Genomic DNA, 17,149 nt, shown 5'->3' with positions numbered 1-17,149 from the left:
GCTAAGCTAAGCTAATTGTCTTCTGGCTCCATCTTAGTGAACACACAGCCATGAGAGTGGTATTGATCTTCTCTTTTAACTCTCAGCAGGAAAGGTTATTTCACAGAATGTAAATGAAACCTGAGGTGGGGCTGATTCAATTCAGTTGCATATAGTGAGTTTAGTCACCTTAGCTTCTTTGCCTGTTGTTCCTCGGTGCTTTTTCTTTGTCACAATGATTTTGTTTTCCTAGTTTTCTCCAGGGTGCAGCTTTTGTTTAAACCCCTTGAGATTTCTGAGTTTCCAAGTTCAAAGGATCATGTTTTCTTTTCCCAGTTAGTTAATATCTAATTTTAAAAAATGCACAAAAAATAAACGTCTTTCAAGGGAACATCATTTTTAGCATCAGTTGCACCATTATTTGAGTATGTGTCATCAATTCTCTGTGACAGCCTGATACTGTGTGTATATGTGGGGAGGAAAGGAAAGGAAAAATAGTGCATATGAGGCCAAATGAGACATTGTCCATGCACACTGCTGCTGCTGCTGCTGCTGCTGCAGGGCAAAGAGCCATAACCATACATACACATATAACACACACACACACTGAAAGAGAGGCTATTACGGTCATCAATACCATTTCTTTTTTGTTGCAGGCCTTGAGTCAGCTTGTTCCTCCAGAGAGAAAGTTGTTTTTCAATTAACTTGCTATTACTAAGATTATTACTTGCAAATTGACCCACTGAGATCAGTGACGGTAGAAAGAAGAGGGAAATGGGAAACAGAAAGTTAGAAGTGTGACCAGAGAGAAAAGAAGCAGACAGGGAGAAAGAGGAAGAAAACACACAATTGGAAGGAAGTATGGTCTGCAAAGAGAGAGTCTAGATGACAGAAAAAGATCAGACAGACACACTCAAAAAGAAGAAAGTCAAAAAAAGAAGCGAGTGAACAGAAAGATGTCTGTGGGCTAAGATTTACAGCTGATAGCAGCTTGAATTAAGGCTTTCCTGTTATAGGTTGGCCAGCTTCCTGTGATGGGAGGCTTCATTTCCCACAGGGACACGATAAGCTTTCATTTAGTAAATATGTTGAACAATTTTGACTAAATGCATTCACTTCCTGTCTCTGTCTTTCTGTCTAAGTGTAGCTCTCTGTCCCTTTCTAAGGACAGAACTCTGTGGTTGGCAAGTTCATTTTGCATACCTCCAGTGTTTGTGTGCAGTTTCAGCTCACTAGGCTTGTGAATGCAGCCCTGACAGCTCCCTGAAGATGCTTTTGTCAGTCTGGACATCTAGATTGCTTTTCTCTTGTCTGCATGGTTGGATAAAAAGCAGCTTTTTCAAGATTTGCTTAAAATCAATTGCTAAATCCATTAAGGAGCATTAAGTACAAAATATGAACAGGAGGGAGTCGCAATTTCATTAAAAGCGAGCTGCACTCTCCTGCTGACTTGCTGTAGAGGCTGTTTATGTGAATATACACAGATGCAGACAAATGTATGCGCATCTATGAAGATTACCGTCACATAAACACACACTTAGATCACACGAAACCACACACAGGCTCATGCACATGTAAGAGGCTCCATATAGTGACCTATGGCTCATTTCCTCTGAGCTAGGTGCCCCTATTACTCACTTTTAAACCTCCACCCACTCACGCACTGAAGATGGTGACCTTCAAAGAGCAGCTCATGCACGAACACACACACACACACTAAAATACCACGTTTGAAGAGATTCTCCACTGTGAATCAGTAGCAGCTGTGTTCATTTCCTGAGGGTGTGATGATCAGAGCTGAGTAAAACAATCTAGGAGGATATCCCGGCTCTACTAGTACACAAGAACACTCACATGTTTCTGACCTTCCAGGGATTCATGTACCAAAAAGATCAAAGTAACTTAAGGTAGAAGAGGACACTGGAGTGTAGTGTTCTGACAAAAAAACAAACTTGTTAATAATAGAAAGGAGTACACATAAAGTTTGAGAGGTTCACATTTCCACTCCCTGTTTCCAGGAAATGACGTTTATATATAGAACTGATTTGTTTTCCCAAATATCCCGTGATGACAAACGTCACATTGAGAGATTGAGGTTGCCGTTAACTCAGTCATCACATTTTCCTGGGATGTGGAGGGCTGTGTTTAGATTTAGGTAACAAAAGCTTGTTAAGATCAAAGATGTGTGTGTATGTCATGTGTCCTCACCTTCTATGAAGTCAGACGGTGCGTAAACTTTGCTGGCCCTTTCCGCCGCACCCCTGCCGTCCTGCTGGGATGAAGGTGTGTTGAGGCTGTGCAGAGCCATCTCCAGCACCTCCCCCAGCTCCTCCCTCTTGTCCTTCCTCACTGGCTTCTCCTCGGGGTGACGCGTCAGCCCCATCTCCAGCTGGTACACCCTCTGAAGGGTGAAACTCTCAAATGGCACCACCGCATACTCACTGGGGAGCCTGATGCCGGCGGTCACCTCGGCCTTTGACAGCTGGCTCTTCAGGAACTCCTGGAGATCAGCCTGCTGGCTCTTGGCTCCCGGTGCCTCCCCGAGACCACCTCCCTGAGCCCCGGCTTCCTGTCCCTCTGCTGTGCCCCCCGCGGCTCTCTTCAGGCTCTCCTGCACTCCTTTCAGCTGCTGGCTGCGCTCCTGCAAAGCCTCCTTCAGCTGAGCGATCTCCCTCTTCAAGGAGGTGATATGGAGGCGGTGCTGCTCCTCACGCTCCTGGAGGAGCACCTGGTACGACTGGACACCTGGTGATCCACCACTTTGAGCAGGCCCAGCACCAGCTCCTCCTGTCCCACCAGCCCCTGCTCCAATCCCCGGCCCTGTGCCCCCCAGGCTGGGGTGATTGGGTCCAGCACGGGGTAAAGCATGACTCAGCGGAGGGTCATCAGAGTGTGGAGGGCTGCAGGTCATCACATAGAGCAGTGAGAGGGAGCAGCAGAGGAGCACCAGCACGCCCCCAACACGGGAGACCCAGGCTAGCAGTCCACGCCGCAACATTGCTGCATGTAGCATCCAAACTCACTCCTCTGAGTTAAACAGCCATCCACACACACACACAGACACAGAAATATCATGTAACCTCACACACTCCAGCCTCTATGATAAGAGCCCATTTGTGATTATGTTCCATCACCCAGTGAGGAGGCGGGCTACTTATCGGTGTGAGGTCATTTAATCTGAATTAGGTCATTGCCTCACCACTGCCTGAGATTGTAACTTGTTTTGTCATTGGCAAAATAAATGTATGACGCTCACAAGCTGTTAAAAAAGCACCTTTTCTCTTTCTGCTGGTGCAATTAGCTCCATGGTCTGCTAGAAGACTGTCCCAGACGCTGTTACATCATCTATCACTCATATGTGACTCATCTGTTCAAATGTTCTCCGACTGTCTCAGTCAGTCCATCGCGTCCTGTTCCTGTCTGCATGCCTGCGTCTTGAGATGACTGAGTATGAAGCTGGCTGATGTACTGAGAGAAAAATGTTATCTTCCATGTGAAGGCAAATGCTCGGTGGTCAGCGGGGGTTTTTCCATGTTGTTTTCCTGACAACAGAGACAGAGAGTTTGTCATTAGAGAGATAGTCATTCTCCCCGTCTTGACTTCCTCTGACTCCATCTCATTACCGTTTGCTGTGTCACTCGTAACAAATCAGAAACATGCCAGACTGCTTTGACATGTTAGTTTAGGATGGCAGAGGGTTTAACTGCCTACGCCAAAACTAAGCATTCCTCTAGGACTACAGCTCCTGGAAAACAATGTTGTCACCGATGTGTGTGAATATGAGGCAGTGTGCAGGGGTGTGTGTGTGTGTGTGTGTGTGCGTGTTTGACAGTGTAGGATCTGTGTGTTTTTGTGAGAGTGTGTGTTCGGTAGATACACAGCAAAGAAACTAGGACATATATCTGTGTATATAACTGGACTATATACCCATTCGGTGAATGTAGTGACATACTGTCAGACAGCTCTCTATCTATGTCCTTGCCAATTTAAAACCATTACACTCATCTTGAAGCATTTTTTAATGTGGCGTTTTAGTGACTCATACAAAGGTAACATTTCCAAATGAAGGTTATTTTAAACCTTGGGTGCAAATCTGTCTCTGTGTGCTCCAGTTTCCTCCCACAATCCAAAGACATGTAGCGTAGATTAATATAAATAACCCATAGGTGTGATTACGAATGGTTGTCTCTCTGTGAGGCCTGCGACAGACTGGCAAACTGTCTCGGTAGAGAGTTGTGAGTTGGGATAGGCGACCTTGTAAAGGATATGTGAGTATTGATAACGGATGGACTGTGTTCCAGATAGGCATTAAAAATGAGGCCATGGTGGCCTAATGATTAAAGATTTATACCACATAACCCTGGTATCCATGGTTTGAACCCATGTGAATAAGTATACAGGGATAACAAACAAACTAAATTCTAAGAAACAGAATAACACTGTATGTTTTTTTCTTTCTATAATATTATTTTTTTCTTAAGAAATACTGGATACTTTCTTCAGGCCTCTAAAAATGTTAAAAAGGATTCTATCTAAAATAGAAAAAAGTCACTCCTTGCTTGAAATGCTCATGGTTCATGACCACACTAAGGCCATAACCTGTGATCAGTGGTCACAAGTTTACATTTTGCTTGTTTACACTGAACCAAACAACGTGGCGTAACGTGTAACACAACAGCGTTGGAGTCTGTCTCTTTTAAACAGATGTTGATCCAGCCCTGTGACTAATTCTGCTGCTGGCTTATTGCTGGAGCAACAATCCCACTCCATTCCCTGCTCTAACCCTTTATACAAAATGTTGAGGAGGAATAAAGGCATTCCTGCCTTGAACAGGCTGTATGAAAGAGGCTATAGTTTAATTTTATGGCATCATTAGCCAAAAAGTGGATAATGATGTTATCGTAATATGATCGTAAAGAAATATAGCCGAAAATATAAGATAAAGACAGTAGACATTGTCTCATATCCAACACCAGCCTAGAAAAACGTGAGCGACGCTGAATGAGTATATTTTCATGTTTTTTCTGGGTAAGTGGTTGAGTGTTTGACTTACAGTACGTATCTGTAAATGTATCTCTGTGTATCAGTCTTGGTCTCTCTTGACTCCCCACACAGTCAGCTCTTTTACAGGGCTGCCAGATGCCAAGCCGACTGAAAGGATTAGTATATGGCAGGAGTGAATACTGGACTGTGCTCCAACAGACGGCTGAATCAGGAGAGACAGGGCGTCTCTCCAGCAGGACCTCCACTGCGGACTCAGAAAATGTTTGAGGGGAGGGTGCTCAGGGAGAAGTGGTCGAGTGAGTGAGTTGGAGTGATGGAGTATCATCTTTTCAATTACAGGAAAATCCCTCATGATGTCATTATATGAAGCCATAAATCCTTAGAAAAATATGGCATGACATTAATGGTGTGGTAGGAGTTTAATCACTTTCTTTCTTTCACAAGCGGCTGTCATTAGTTTTTCATAGCCATGTGATTGGAGGCTGGGAAACTCCTTTAAATAATTACATCACTTCTCCCTGATGACTTCGACTTTCCCGGTTTCATGATTTCCTGTAACACACAGCTATACTTGCACTAATGCCAGTGAAAGTGACCACAAGCCATTCACACAAATGAGAGCATGCACTTAGCTCTGACATTGTGAAGGTCAATTTGCCTTTTCATTGAGGAGCAAATGCACTACTTTACATTTTTAACTACAGTAAGCCTGATGTCGGCAGTTACAGAGGGAGCACTGACACTTATCGGCACACACAAAAATCACCAACAGTAATATTCTGCTGTCAAATTTGAAATGACGAGCAGCTAATGTTTGACTTTAACACACATCTTTCATTCTTTTCTGCTGAGAGATCGCTCTCTAAATATTGAAATTAATACACTGTGTAACACAACATAAAATGAGCATATTATTTTAAAATAACTTGTTTTCATTATCGATTAATCTATTAATTACTTTTCTGACTAAGAGAATCAGCCAGCCTGGCTCTTTTAAAAGCAAAAAAAGAAAAAGAAAAAAGAGCAAATCAACAAAAACTCACTAATTAACAAATTATATCTACGTTGTTTAATGCATACAAAAAAATCACTTCAGGCAGAGTCACGCTCGCTATTTCTCTCTGCTTCCAGTCTTTACGCTAAGATAAACTAACCATCTCCTGGCTGTACCTCCATATTTAGTGTATTGATAGATAAGAGACTGTTATTCCTTTAAACAATTAATTGATTATTACTGGTCATTCTGTTCAACTAATGATTTCAGCACTAGTACAAAACATATTAAAAATATGATATACTGATGTTATACATGATACTGAAACAATAATGATGCATGTCTCTACTAGACAGCGCTGTATTTCTTCTCCTGTGACATTGCTGAGACACACTGCTTTTAGAAGCAACTGCCAAATATATCACAAACACAATAGGAGACGATCCTCGGCGGCAAAGCAGTCAGTCCCTGCTGTAAAGTTATGAGAGAAAGATTCATCACCGGAGAGGAAACTGGTGTGACTGAGATTTATGAGCAGAGACTCACAGTCAAACCACTGAGTCTCATCGGGAATGAATGAGTTGATTCAGCCCTGGTTATTTGACTCCCTGTGGGGAAGGGCATGGCTGCAACACAGGAACACTGGCAGCTAAATAATCATGTTTGATTTTATTGCTGCTGGGATGTCTGAACAGGTGTCTCTAATTTCCTGCTTTGTGTTGCTGTTGTTGTGCCCATGTAAAACTTATCTTTATCTTTATTGAAGGTGTACGTGTTTGTTTAGATATGATATTTATATATCTTTTACACAAACTGTGTAAGGCAATCCTTATTATAAGAGATATAAAGAATCCACAAAGAAGACACCATGGATTTTAAAATCTATCTAATAAATTTTATTAGTGGCCATTAGCCCTATGAAGAAGTCAAAATATAGTTTGTCCTGTACTTTAGTTTATGACCAGATACTACTAACATTCCCACCAACCTCAGCTGTACTTAAGTACTAATTAGCAAATGTTAGCATGCTAACACACTAAACTAAGTTGGTGGACATGTTAAACGTTGGACTCTTAGCCTTGTGAAAGCAGCTATAATTGGACAGAGTGTATCAGGTGACAATATGAAAACAATGTCACAACGTGAAAAGGGTTGCTTGTAGAGATGAACCTTCAGAAAACTATCAACTGAATCTACAGCTCCCCTCAGCTTTACTCAGTCTTACAGCAAGTTTCAACTCATTGTTAAGCTTTCCGAACCGCAACTTTACTGTTCTGATTCACTCTCACCGCTCCCACCGCTTGTTCTCGCACTAGCAGGCATCTGTTTTCTGTGAAAAAGCTCTAATAAACCCTCTGCACACTATCCATGCTCAGCACCAAACAGCAGTCACACAGTCACAGTCAGAGACTGGTGAACAGAGTGGAGCATTTTGCTGCCAAAGAGCCAGATATTTTCCTCAGGAGTTGGTGGAGACCAAAAACAGAGCTAAAAGAGAGTAAATATCCGACTTAAATTCATCAGGTGAACAGAGACCTGACTCCAAATAATTGCTTACGTTGCTCTGTATCTGAAGGATGTGCAAATAAACAGTTTGCAACCAAGTTCACCATATCACCTTAAAAGGTGATGGTATGTCAGTTGTGTTTCCTCTAGACAGCTTTTCACTTGTGTTTCAGTTCATCTCTACAGTATTTTATCTGAATATTGTACTGAATATTGATGAAAGACTTAAGCTTCATCCAAGAATCAAAGAAGTGGAGATTTCCAGTAAACTCAAACTGACACTGAGAGGAAATTACACCATTTGACTGTGACTTTTTGTTTGGCACCTACCACAACACCCTGTGCTGACTTCACCCAATACTGTGCACAATTTTTATGTTGTAATTATTTTCACAGTACATTCCCAATTTCAACAGAAACAAAAGTCACTCTCATGATATTCAACAGTTCCTGTTTTCTCTCAGTGTGGGACTGTGACTTCCCTCTCTAACTCTGTGCCTAGCACCTGATAACAGTTTCCTGCTGTTTGTTTCAACCTTAACTGTTTGTGCTGCTCTGACACAGCCTCTAATCAAAGGTCTCATGGAAATGCATTCGCTGAAGACTCCATTGCATAACACAGCTTATACATCTTCATGCTATAGAAGCACTGTCAAGCTTGTTTACCAACAGAGAAACAAGGCAGAGGATACATTTCCTCCACTTCCTGAGATGACATAACTGATAAATGTGTTTTCCTGCTTATCACATATTTCATTCTCTCGGCTAGAAATAGAAACAGAGATGGGGAGATGAGTGTGGGAGAGGGTCAGAGACAGAGAGATGAAATAAATAATCAGGCTGTCATAAAGAAGAGAAAAAGAGAGAGGAGAAAGAGAATGATTTAGTGTCTGGCGACTGGAGATGTTTCCAAAGCAGAGCTCTGCAGCGTCTGGTTCAGCCTCCGAAATCACTTCCTCCCTTCCTGCTGCAGCTTCCTGCCCACAGGGCATTTCTGTGTGTGTGTGTGTGTGTGTGTGTGTGTGTGTGTGTGTGTGTGTGTGTGTGTGCTTCAGTTTGTGTATATCTATGTGGGAATATGTGTATGTTTGTATCTGTATTAGTACTGAGTACTGAGTGAGGAGTGGGAGCTGTAGGAGTCTGCTGTGGGAAAACAAGAAAGAATGAATTTCTTTCTCAGGCCTACGCCCCATCTCTGGTTGACAGTCACACTAGTACAGCAGAAATCACACACAGGTGACAGGTTATCTTTCTACTACAGCCCACACAGGTCAACCTTTACATGTCCTTTAAATGTCTGAGGCATCGGAGAAAAAAAACCTTGTGACCCTCTCATCATAAAAAATGTCGCATCTCAGCCCTGCTGTTGGATTTGAAGAGCAGATTCTCTTTGCTCTCTGCTGGTGTTTAATAAATTCAACCCCACTCTTAAAGAATAATGTACGCACTGACAACATACTGTATATCGTCTTTTCAAATGCAAAAGATATTTACAGATGCATTAACTGAGTGTGTGTGAAAGAGACTGTGAGTGAGAACTCAGGACAGAGTGAAAACAGACCATCAGAGCAAAAACCACAGAGGAAACATGTCGACTTTAAAGGATCTTATCAGTTATTTTGCAGATTTTATCTCTTAAAGTGCTAATGATGTTCAAATGTATGCTCGAGAGTTTGAGAGTTTTAAAAAAACATTTTGTTCCCTCTGTTCCAGGGAGCCATTCTTTTAAATTTCATTTCTGCATGGTATGAAAATCTATTAGCAGACTAATGAAACTTACTTAGGCTGTGTAATCCATCACAGTGAACATCAAGTCTGCATTAAGTTTTGCCATTGTTTCATAATAATGATTGCAAGGTTAATCAGTTTAATGGAGTACTCCACTGATTTAGTCCTGCATAAAGTTGGGGGACTTGAAAGAGAGAAAATTAAAATAATAATAATAATAATCTGGAAGGAATCTGTGCAGTTGAAGCTGAACCTGGATTTACAGTTGTGTGTCTGTCAAGTGTGTTAGGGTTATATAGTAGCTACAACGCCTACGCACGTAACCTCTGTGACACAAGTGAATGATGCGGCTACAGCAGCTGTTGTGATACCAGCAATAACTGCGACTGGTGGGTATGGTCAAACACTGTTTTTGTGTTTTCTACTACAAGTCTCTGACGTCAGTGGAGATTATTCTACAAATCTCTCCTTCACTGTAGGAGTTAACTCCTGTTAACCCCTCGTGTCAGGTACAAATGTGGCTTAAAATATCCAGACTTATCCAGAGCTCTTAGCTCCAAAAACACTAAATCCTACATTTCACATCAATCGGCCAAAATACTTTATTTCACAGCACACATTTTGATTTGTCACAGCACAGGTGATAATATCGTAAGCACACAAATAATAACATGAACAACAGCCAACCTGCCCCTTCCTGAGTGGGTAAGCTTTTTAAACACACCTGTGATTTTTCCTGTCTAAATGTCTCTTCTGCAAAAGATCTATAGTGACTCTTTGTTAGACCATCTTCACCTGATAACCTCCCAGATATGTGTAACTCCAAACCCCCGCCTCATAACGCAGTCTTTTTGTTTTTCTCACACTTGACAAATCCTCCAGAGCCACGGAAGATATTATACAATCTTGTTCACAGACTTCAGTGGTCTGAATGATGAGCAAACTGATCTTGATGTATAAAATGAAGGGAGTTCCCCTTCTAAGTGTTGACTGATTTGAACAGTTTGCACCACATTACCTCGCCACAATAACGTAACTTTGACAAAAATTAACGCAGACTTGATGTTGAGCAAACAGGGATTACATAACTAACGCCAGTTACGAGAAATTGCTGGTAGAAAACCGACAGACGCCTGGAGCGGCGGGAAAATTTCTAAACCACAATTGTTAGCTGTTGTGTTAAGTATACTGTACTAACGTGAAATTATTGGTTCAGTCCTTTAAAAATGTCAATCCTGCCTTCTCTTTAAACTTCTAATTCCTCAGCCAGTACACATCCATAAAGTACACACATCCACACATGTTTATATGAGAGAGCATGGATGCATTAGTCTTTTAAACAGCACCCCTCCTCCCTAACCCTCTCCTCCCAAACACATCCACTAACTCTGTGTAAGTGGCCTCTGCGATCACTGCAAACAACCTGATAAACCCCTGAACTGTCCGTGTTTAAGCTCCCCTCCATACTGTCAGTCCATGTCTCACCGCAGCCTCTTGCAGGCTGTGTATTTGTTGTAGGTCAAGGACGTTAATGCATTTATGTGCATGTTGGCCTCAGTGAATGTCAGGGCTTCTTCTCAGACAGCTCTGTCTGAACCTGCCCTCCGGCTATCTCACTGTAAAAATGAGGAATGTCCTTTAGGGAGGGAGGTAAACGAGGAGGAGAGGAGAGGGGAGGGGAGGAGAGGAGAGGAGAGGAGAGGAGAGGGAGAGGAGAGGAGAGATTAATTAAGATAAATTTTAAAAATGAGTGGAAAAAAGGAGGCTGGTGGGACTGTCAACTGTGCCCACAGATTACTTGAGGGCAGCTACTAAGCAGCGAGATTAGATATATGGTGTGAGGAGAAAATGAAGAGCAGAGAGAAGTCAGTATAAAGTGAGCGTGTGGGAGGGGAAGAAAGAGCGCGAGGCAGAGAAAGGTTTCTTTGATGTCTCTTGTCCCCTCAGGTGATTCTCCCTCCCATTCATTAGGGGCCCGTTTCCCCGAAACCTTCCTGTCGACGTGCCATCTGGAAGGCCCTTAAAAAAAAAAACAAAAAAAAAAAAAACACTATACTCCTCTACTTCACTACAAGCGCCCCGTGTTAACATTCGCCTGCCTGCCTCCCTCCCACCTACCCTCCTCCTCCACCATCCTCCTCCCCTCTCCCTTTCTCTCTGTTGGTCCTCAAAGTGTCTCATTTCTTCACAGTTAGGTTTGATTGTATCAGATGAAACTTTAATGGTCCCCTGCGGAAAACGGGTCATTTCAGCGGCAGAGAATGTAGATGGACGGACGGATGGACGGACTGATAGATAGATAGATAGATAAATAGATAGATAGATAGACTGATTAGTTGCAGCCCTAGTGTTACCGCACATGTTCATAGACAGAGTACGTCAAGAACAGAGCCTGACCAATCCACCACCATTCACTACATCATAACTGCACTAATCAATATTTTTACATGAGCAGTGGATCAAATGATGATGTGTAATGTGAAAAATACACCTCCCACTGCAGTTTCCTCAGCCCCTCGAGAATAAATAAATACTATTGGCCAATGAAGAGTCCGAGGATTTTTTTCAGTCTCAAATATAGAAATCACGATCAGCCTCAAAATTCCAGTGTTGGTCAAGCCAGAACTTCCAAACATATGTTTGAGGTAATTTAGAAACAGCATCACAATCAGATACTTCACAGAGATCAGGTTTCCCAACTGCACAATGTTGAGATCTGAGTCACAATAACTAAATTTGAGGCATCCTTATCGTGTTGATCAGCTGATATAGGGTTATTGACTTCAAAAATCCAGCATCAGTCAAGCTAAAGAATAAGCAGATGTGTTTAAAGACAGAGCATCTGTCAGCCATCAGAAACAAGTTGCTCTGATTTCAATCCAAAATGGACAGTGGAGACCACAAACGTCGATTTTAATGGTCGGCGGAGTCAAAAACAATCTGTGATCACACAAAAACATAAACCAATGACACAATAACAAGCACCACCCAGTTCCACAGTGTGCCCTGTGCACTATGTCTGTGCCGAGAGGAGAAACTAGTGGGCACTCCCTCATTCGGTAAAACACAATGACAAACCACAATACAATCCTGATAGGACATAGCTCATCTATGCATAATTATGATGCAGTATAATAAATCTTAGTTTGTACAGAAAGACACTCCCTTTGTCGCATGCTTCACAGTCGTTGAGAGTGATTTTACGAGCCAACAGTTATGAATAGCTGATACTAGAGATGGCAAGAGAGCAAACAACTGAGGTTGACACAAAACGACTGAAGCCACTGTGTCCACGAATAACAACTGCTCATCCCACAGCCTGAGCCACTCACCTTCAATTCAAAGCACCGTCACAATTGCACATCCCCACCTCTGCCACTTGTGTGACAGAGCTTCATCGACTTTATCCTACAGAAATGTTTGTTGGGCAAAATGCTGCAAGTGGAGAAAGACGTTAATGAGTGCGAGCCAAGTTCAGCCAGAGCCAGAGCTCATTACTTCCCTCTTCTCACTGGACAGTAAACCACCACACGGCGGTTGCATTGCTAAACTGCAGCCTGTCCTACATGCAAAGGTAAAGGCTTGTGCTTTGGCTTCAGAGCAGTTAAAAAAGGTCTTTGTGATGTTTACAGAAATAACTGCAACTTCAGCCAGCTCCACGCTCTGCTGTTGACAATTTATACTGGTTTTACATGAGTGAAATTGACAGTCATCCCTTGAGGCAATACACCCGTCAGTGCCGTTCATAAGGTCTCCATTTAATCTAATAGATTTTTGTAAAGCGGCATCATCTAGATGAGCAAAGGCAAATGTAATATCATCAGGGGTAATTTGTCAATACGCTGCAGGGACGTTACATCAGCGCCGTTAAAATGTCACTGGGTGAATGTCCTAAAAGATTCTGTTATCTGATCTGTGAAACATGAGAATACATGTACAGCTGCAACAAAAAGCCAGAACACACACACACACACACACACACACACACACACACACACACACACACACACACACACACACACACACACAGACATGCATCAAACACACATCTAGGACACATGCACTCATGTATTAAGCATCCTAAAGGGGCAACGTTATCTTCCAGGCACAGTCAGCACACATATGTCATCATGTATCACATCATTCAGTCACTCATATAGGGTAAAATAATTTAGATATTGAGTATATGAGTATGTGTACACTCCTTTCAAGTCCTTCTCTTCTCTGCTTGCTGAACAACCTCAAATCCCACATAATCTCTACTTTCATTCTTCCAACATGAGGAAAAACAACTGCCAGCTTGCAAACCAAATATTTCAGGGTGCTAGGTGCCTGTTAGTGAATGCAATAAGCAGGATTAGAGCCATTTTCCCCGATAAAATCTCCAGCCCGCTCAGTGTTGTGCTGTGTATACTGTATGCATGTGAGTGAGATGCAGAGGAACACAGTGCAAAAGCCTGCACTTTCACTGAGTGCATATAATTTTATTATCTGGGTCTACCCACTACAAATTACTGTGGGTGGTTTTGGTTTTTTAAATCCATGTTTTACTTTCATCTGACCTAAAACATGACTCACATACTGACAGCCTGGCTGTGCTGTAACAATATTTGATGTTTCATTTACATTAAATATGCCAGAAATGTGTGGACACACAATTAAACAAAGAGAAAAGCAAATCGCACCCACATTTTTGCCAGTGTTTGCTTTCATTTTCAACGTATCTCTACAAAGTGCGTTATGGGAGGAATATAACTTGATTGAATTACAATTTTTAGTTGTTTTTTGAATGACTCCTCACGAAAAGTAGCCGGATATCTCCTATAAATACATCAAACATAAAGTTCTCATTGAGCAGGGAGAGAGCTATCACTGTAAACTCACACCACGGACACTATCCAAATATCATTCATTCTTAAACATTGTGGTTGTATTGGCGGGATACATCTGTAGTGTACACTGTGAACATGCCCTCTCACCCGGCCAACTTACCCTCTGTTCCAGCGGTCATCAGTTCAGTCCATCCTAAGTGGAGGTTTTGTTTTGTCCCGGTGCTGCGGTCCAGGTCCCGTCCTGCAGACCTCCACCGGTCCACAGACGACACTTGCGGGGTGCAGGAGCGGGCGTGAGCGTTTGTACCGCGGAGCACCGTGAAGTCCACCGGAGAGAGGCAGAGTCACACCGGAACTTGAGGGTTTCTGCCTTCAAAATAAAATAATTTATTCCATTAAATTCTGACGAGACAAACACAATTCTTTTAGCAGTTACGTTCATTATCAATAAATCTGACTGATTGTTTGGTCTATAAAATGTCAGAAAATAGTGAAAAAAACTGTCCTGAATAGTGGGGGTCAATAGGAACCCGTCAACAAATTTTTGGCCTGGGGGAGAGAACCCCTGGAGGTTAATCTGGCCATGGCTTTATTGGTGATACTGATGTTGATGACTAATGTCCTGTGACCGTGGTTATCATTCAGCTATTATATTATATTATATTACATATGGTATTTTAATATTGCAGTTGGTGTAAAAGATCTGTATAAGAACGCCTAAGTCTGGCCCCATGCAACCAGATCATATTCATTATGTTCATTTCAGTTCCATTCGAATCTCTATTGCCCCGCAAGAGGAAATTCTTTGTGCAGCAAGGAAGCATAAACACATAAAAGATGAACACAATAACTGAAGAACCTGCTGGCAGTTTACGTGCAATACACAGCACAATAAAACGTTCAAGCTCGCCCTGAACTTGACACAAGAGTGTCTGTGTCACTTTGTTGTTAACATACAACTAGTTTTATTACTTAGAGACAATAAAGAATAATGGGCAATAACCTGAATGTTACCCTGGCGCTACCACTTCTTTGTTTGGGGTTGCACAGACCCCACTGCTGAATGTGCACAAAATCTTTCTTCAATACCATGACAATATTAAAAGCCAATAGATAGAAAAGTATTAAAGAGGTAAACCTTACCTTCGGCACATTCTGGGCTTAATGCATAGGCCACTGACGTCCAGCTACAGTGTTAGATCCTGCACTAAGCACCTGACACTGAGAGGAGACAGACTGTAGGACTCTGCTGGGGGCTGACTCTGCAGATTCTCTGCTTTCCCATCTCTGCAGTTCACTTGCCATGTAAGAATCGCATATGAGCAACCAGGTTAGTAATGTTTCATGCAAACAATGTAATATGGTCCACGCCAGGATAAATCATAATTGGGATACGGATAATACAGTCGTGTGGGCAGTGAGTCAGTTTAACAAGTAAAGCTTATGATGATAAACAATTAGTTTTTGTTGGCATTGTCAGAAATGTGTAAATTCAATTCTATGTGTATTATTGATGTCATAGTAAAAGGTGGTGTTGCACAAACCTTCCCGTTCACAAACATGAAGGAGGGCAGAACATTAGAAACCCAAATAACATCCCCTTAATATGTAATATACCCTTAAATGCACCATATATGGCTAAATGTAATTCTCTTGATTAACTGGGAAAGATAAACATTCAAGCCCATTCATGTGTCAATGACTTAGTATCTTATTTTGAAAAGTTTGAGCAGAATCCTGTTCCTTAACGTTGTGAACTTGACGCTGGCGCTCCCTCCGTGCAGGTCCGCTGGTCCACCCAGCGCTCCGCCTCCCCCCCTCCCTGCTCTCAAATAAAGACAGCCTTGTTAGTTGCTTCAAGACACCGTTGCAGCAGCAGGAAACACTACTGCCTTTCATTTCTGAAGCAAACAAGAAGTCCGACTGACTCCAAATGTGAAGGCGACATACAGATCCGTCTTAATCTAAACTGACCTGAGGGCTGTGCGCTGCGGGCTCTGCGGGGTCTCAATCAGGCAGCAGGCAGGAAGCAAATACAAACAATTAGAGGAGCCGAAGTGAGATTTTATTCAACACATCACATGTAGCCTAAAGTGTGTGACGCCAGAGCACGTTTTCAATCAGACAAGAAAAAGTAGCTGTAACACTGTTGCAAGTAAAAGTCATGCTTTCAAAATTCAACCAAAAATAAAAGAAGCCTTCAAAGGTATTAGCATCAAAATATTCGCCTTTGTAGCCCATGTCTCTGAGCTCACTGAAAAGTCAATTCTCAGTGTTGGTGCACTGAAGGTTTCAGCTGCACCTCGGACCATGACTGGCTTCCAAACTAGTTGTGATGCCCCAAAATAATTTAGTACGCACATGTTAAACTCAGATTTACACACTGACAGATAATGAAGCTATGGGCCCCCCACCCGGACACAGACATGCAACAGGCCCCCACCCCTACATAGAATCAAGCCTGAAAGAGTTCTGGTGGTTGCTTTTCAGCTCTTCCAGCTACAAACCTTTTGTGTAGTCTGCGGTTGTTTGAATGTTGTTTTTGGCCTTTGGGGTCATTTTGTGTCTCTTTATGGTTATTTGATGTCTGTTTAGTTTTCTTCTCCTTGTAGTATTTGTTTGCCTCTTTGACTCATAGAAGCAACTGGCAGCCAAACCAAGAGACTTTCAGGCCGTTCTGTGTCTGTTTCAACTACTAACAGTTTGTGTCTCTGTGCGGTTATTTTTTGTCTCTTTGTCAACATTTTTGTTGTTTTACATCTATTCGTGATCGTTAGATTGACTTTCCAACACGAGATGATAACAGTCACTTACATACTGAGGCTCTGATCCCTCGGGCCTCTGGGCCTGTGCCCCTGTGCCCCGTAGGCCTGTTCAGTAATCCTTCCATGGATTTACAGTAAGGTGAATTAAAAAAAAACAGCTGAATGTGAACAGTCTCCTAGTATCACACTGCACACATATCATTCTGCACAGTGAAACTCCAACATCCAAGTGTACTAACAATAAAAGCCTTTAGTAGAATGGGACTTTTGATTGAGCGTTAAGATGATAAGCCACACAATCACAAATCTCTAGATTAAATTGTAAATGATATTCCCTTATA

The 17,149-nt window shown here is 42.2% G+C and overlaps 1 protein-coding gene across 2 annotated transcripts in view; it reads right to left on the bottom strand.

The window, feature by feature from the left end:
- The window catches only part of csgalnact1 (chondroitin sulfate N-acetylgalactosaminyltransferase 1), a 30,839-nt gene extending 16,510 nt beyond the window's left edge, over positions 1-14,329 (bottom strand). The window contains exons 1-2 of one of the 2 annotated variants that reach the window (XM_022769821.1): positions 14,204-14,329; positions 2,188-3,521 (exon numbers count right to left, since the gene is read on the bottom strand). In XM_022769821.1, the coding sequence (XP_022625542.1) occupies positions 2,188-2,992 (805 nt within the window). In that variant the 5' untranslated portion in view covers positions 2,993-3,521; positions 14,204-14,329. Of the gene's footprint in view, positions 1-2,187; positions 3,522-12,543; positions 12,675-14,203 lie in introns of those variants that run through there. The other variant, XM_022769822.1, reaches the window with a different exon arrangement.
- Positions 14,330-17,149: the final 2,820 nt, after the last annotated feature.

The sequence above is a fragment of the Seriola dumerili genome, unplaced genomic scaffold (genome assembly GCF_002260705.1).
Source record: "Seriola dumerili isolate Sdu_G_001 unplaced genomic scaffold, Sdu_1.0 BDQW01005691.1, whole genome shotgun sequence".
In the NCBI taxonomy this organism is placed as follows: Eukaryota; Metazoa; Chordata; class Actinopteri; order Carangiformes; family Carangidae; genus Seriola; species Seriola dumerili.
Note: the sequence above shows the minus strand (reverse complement) of the source record. Positions and strands in the feature narration are given on the sequence as shown.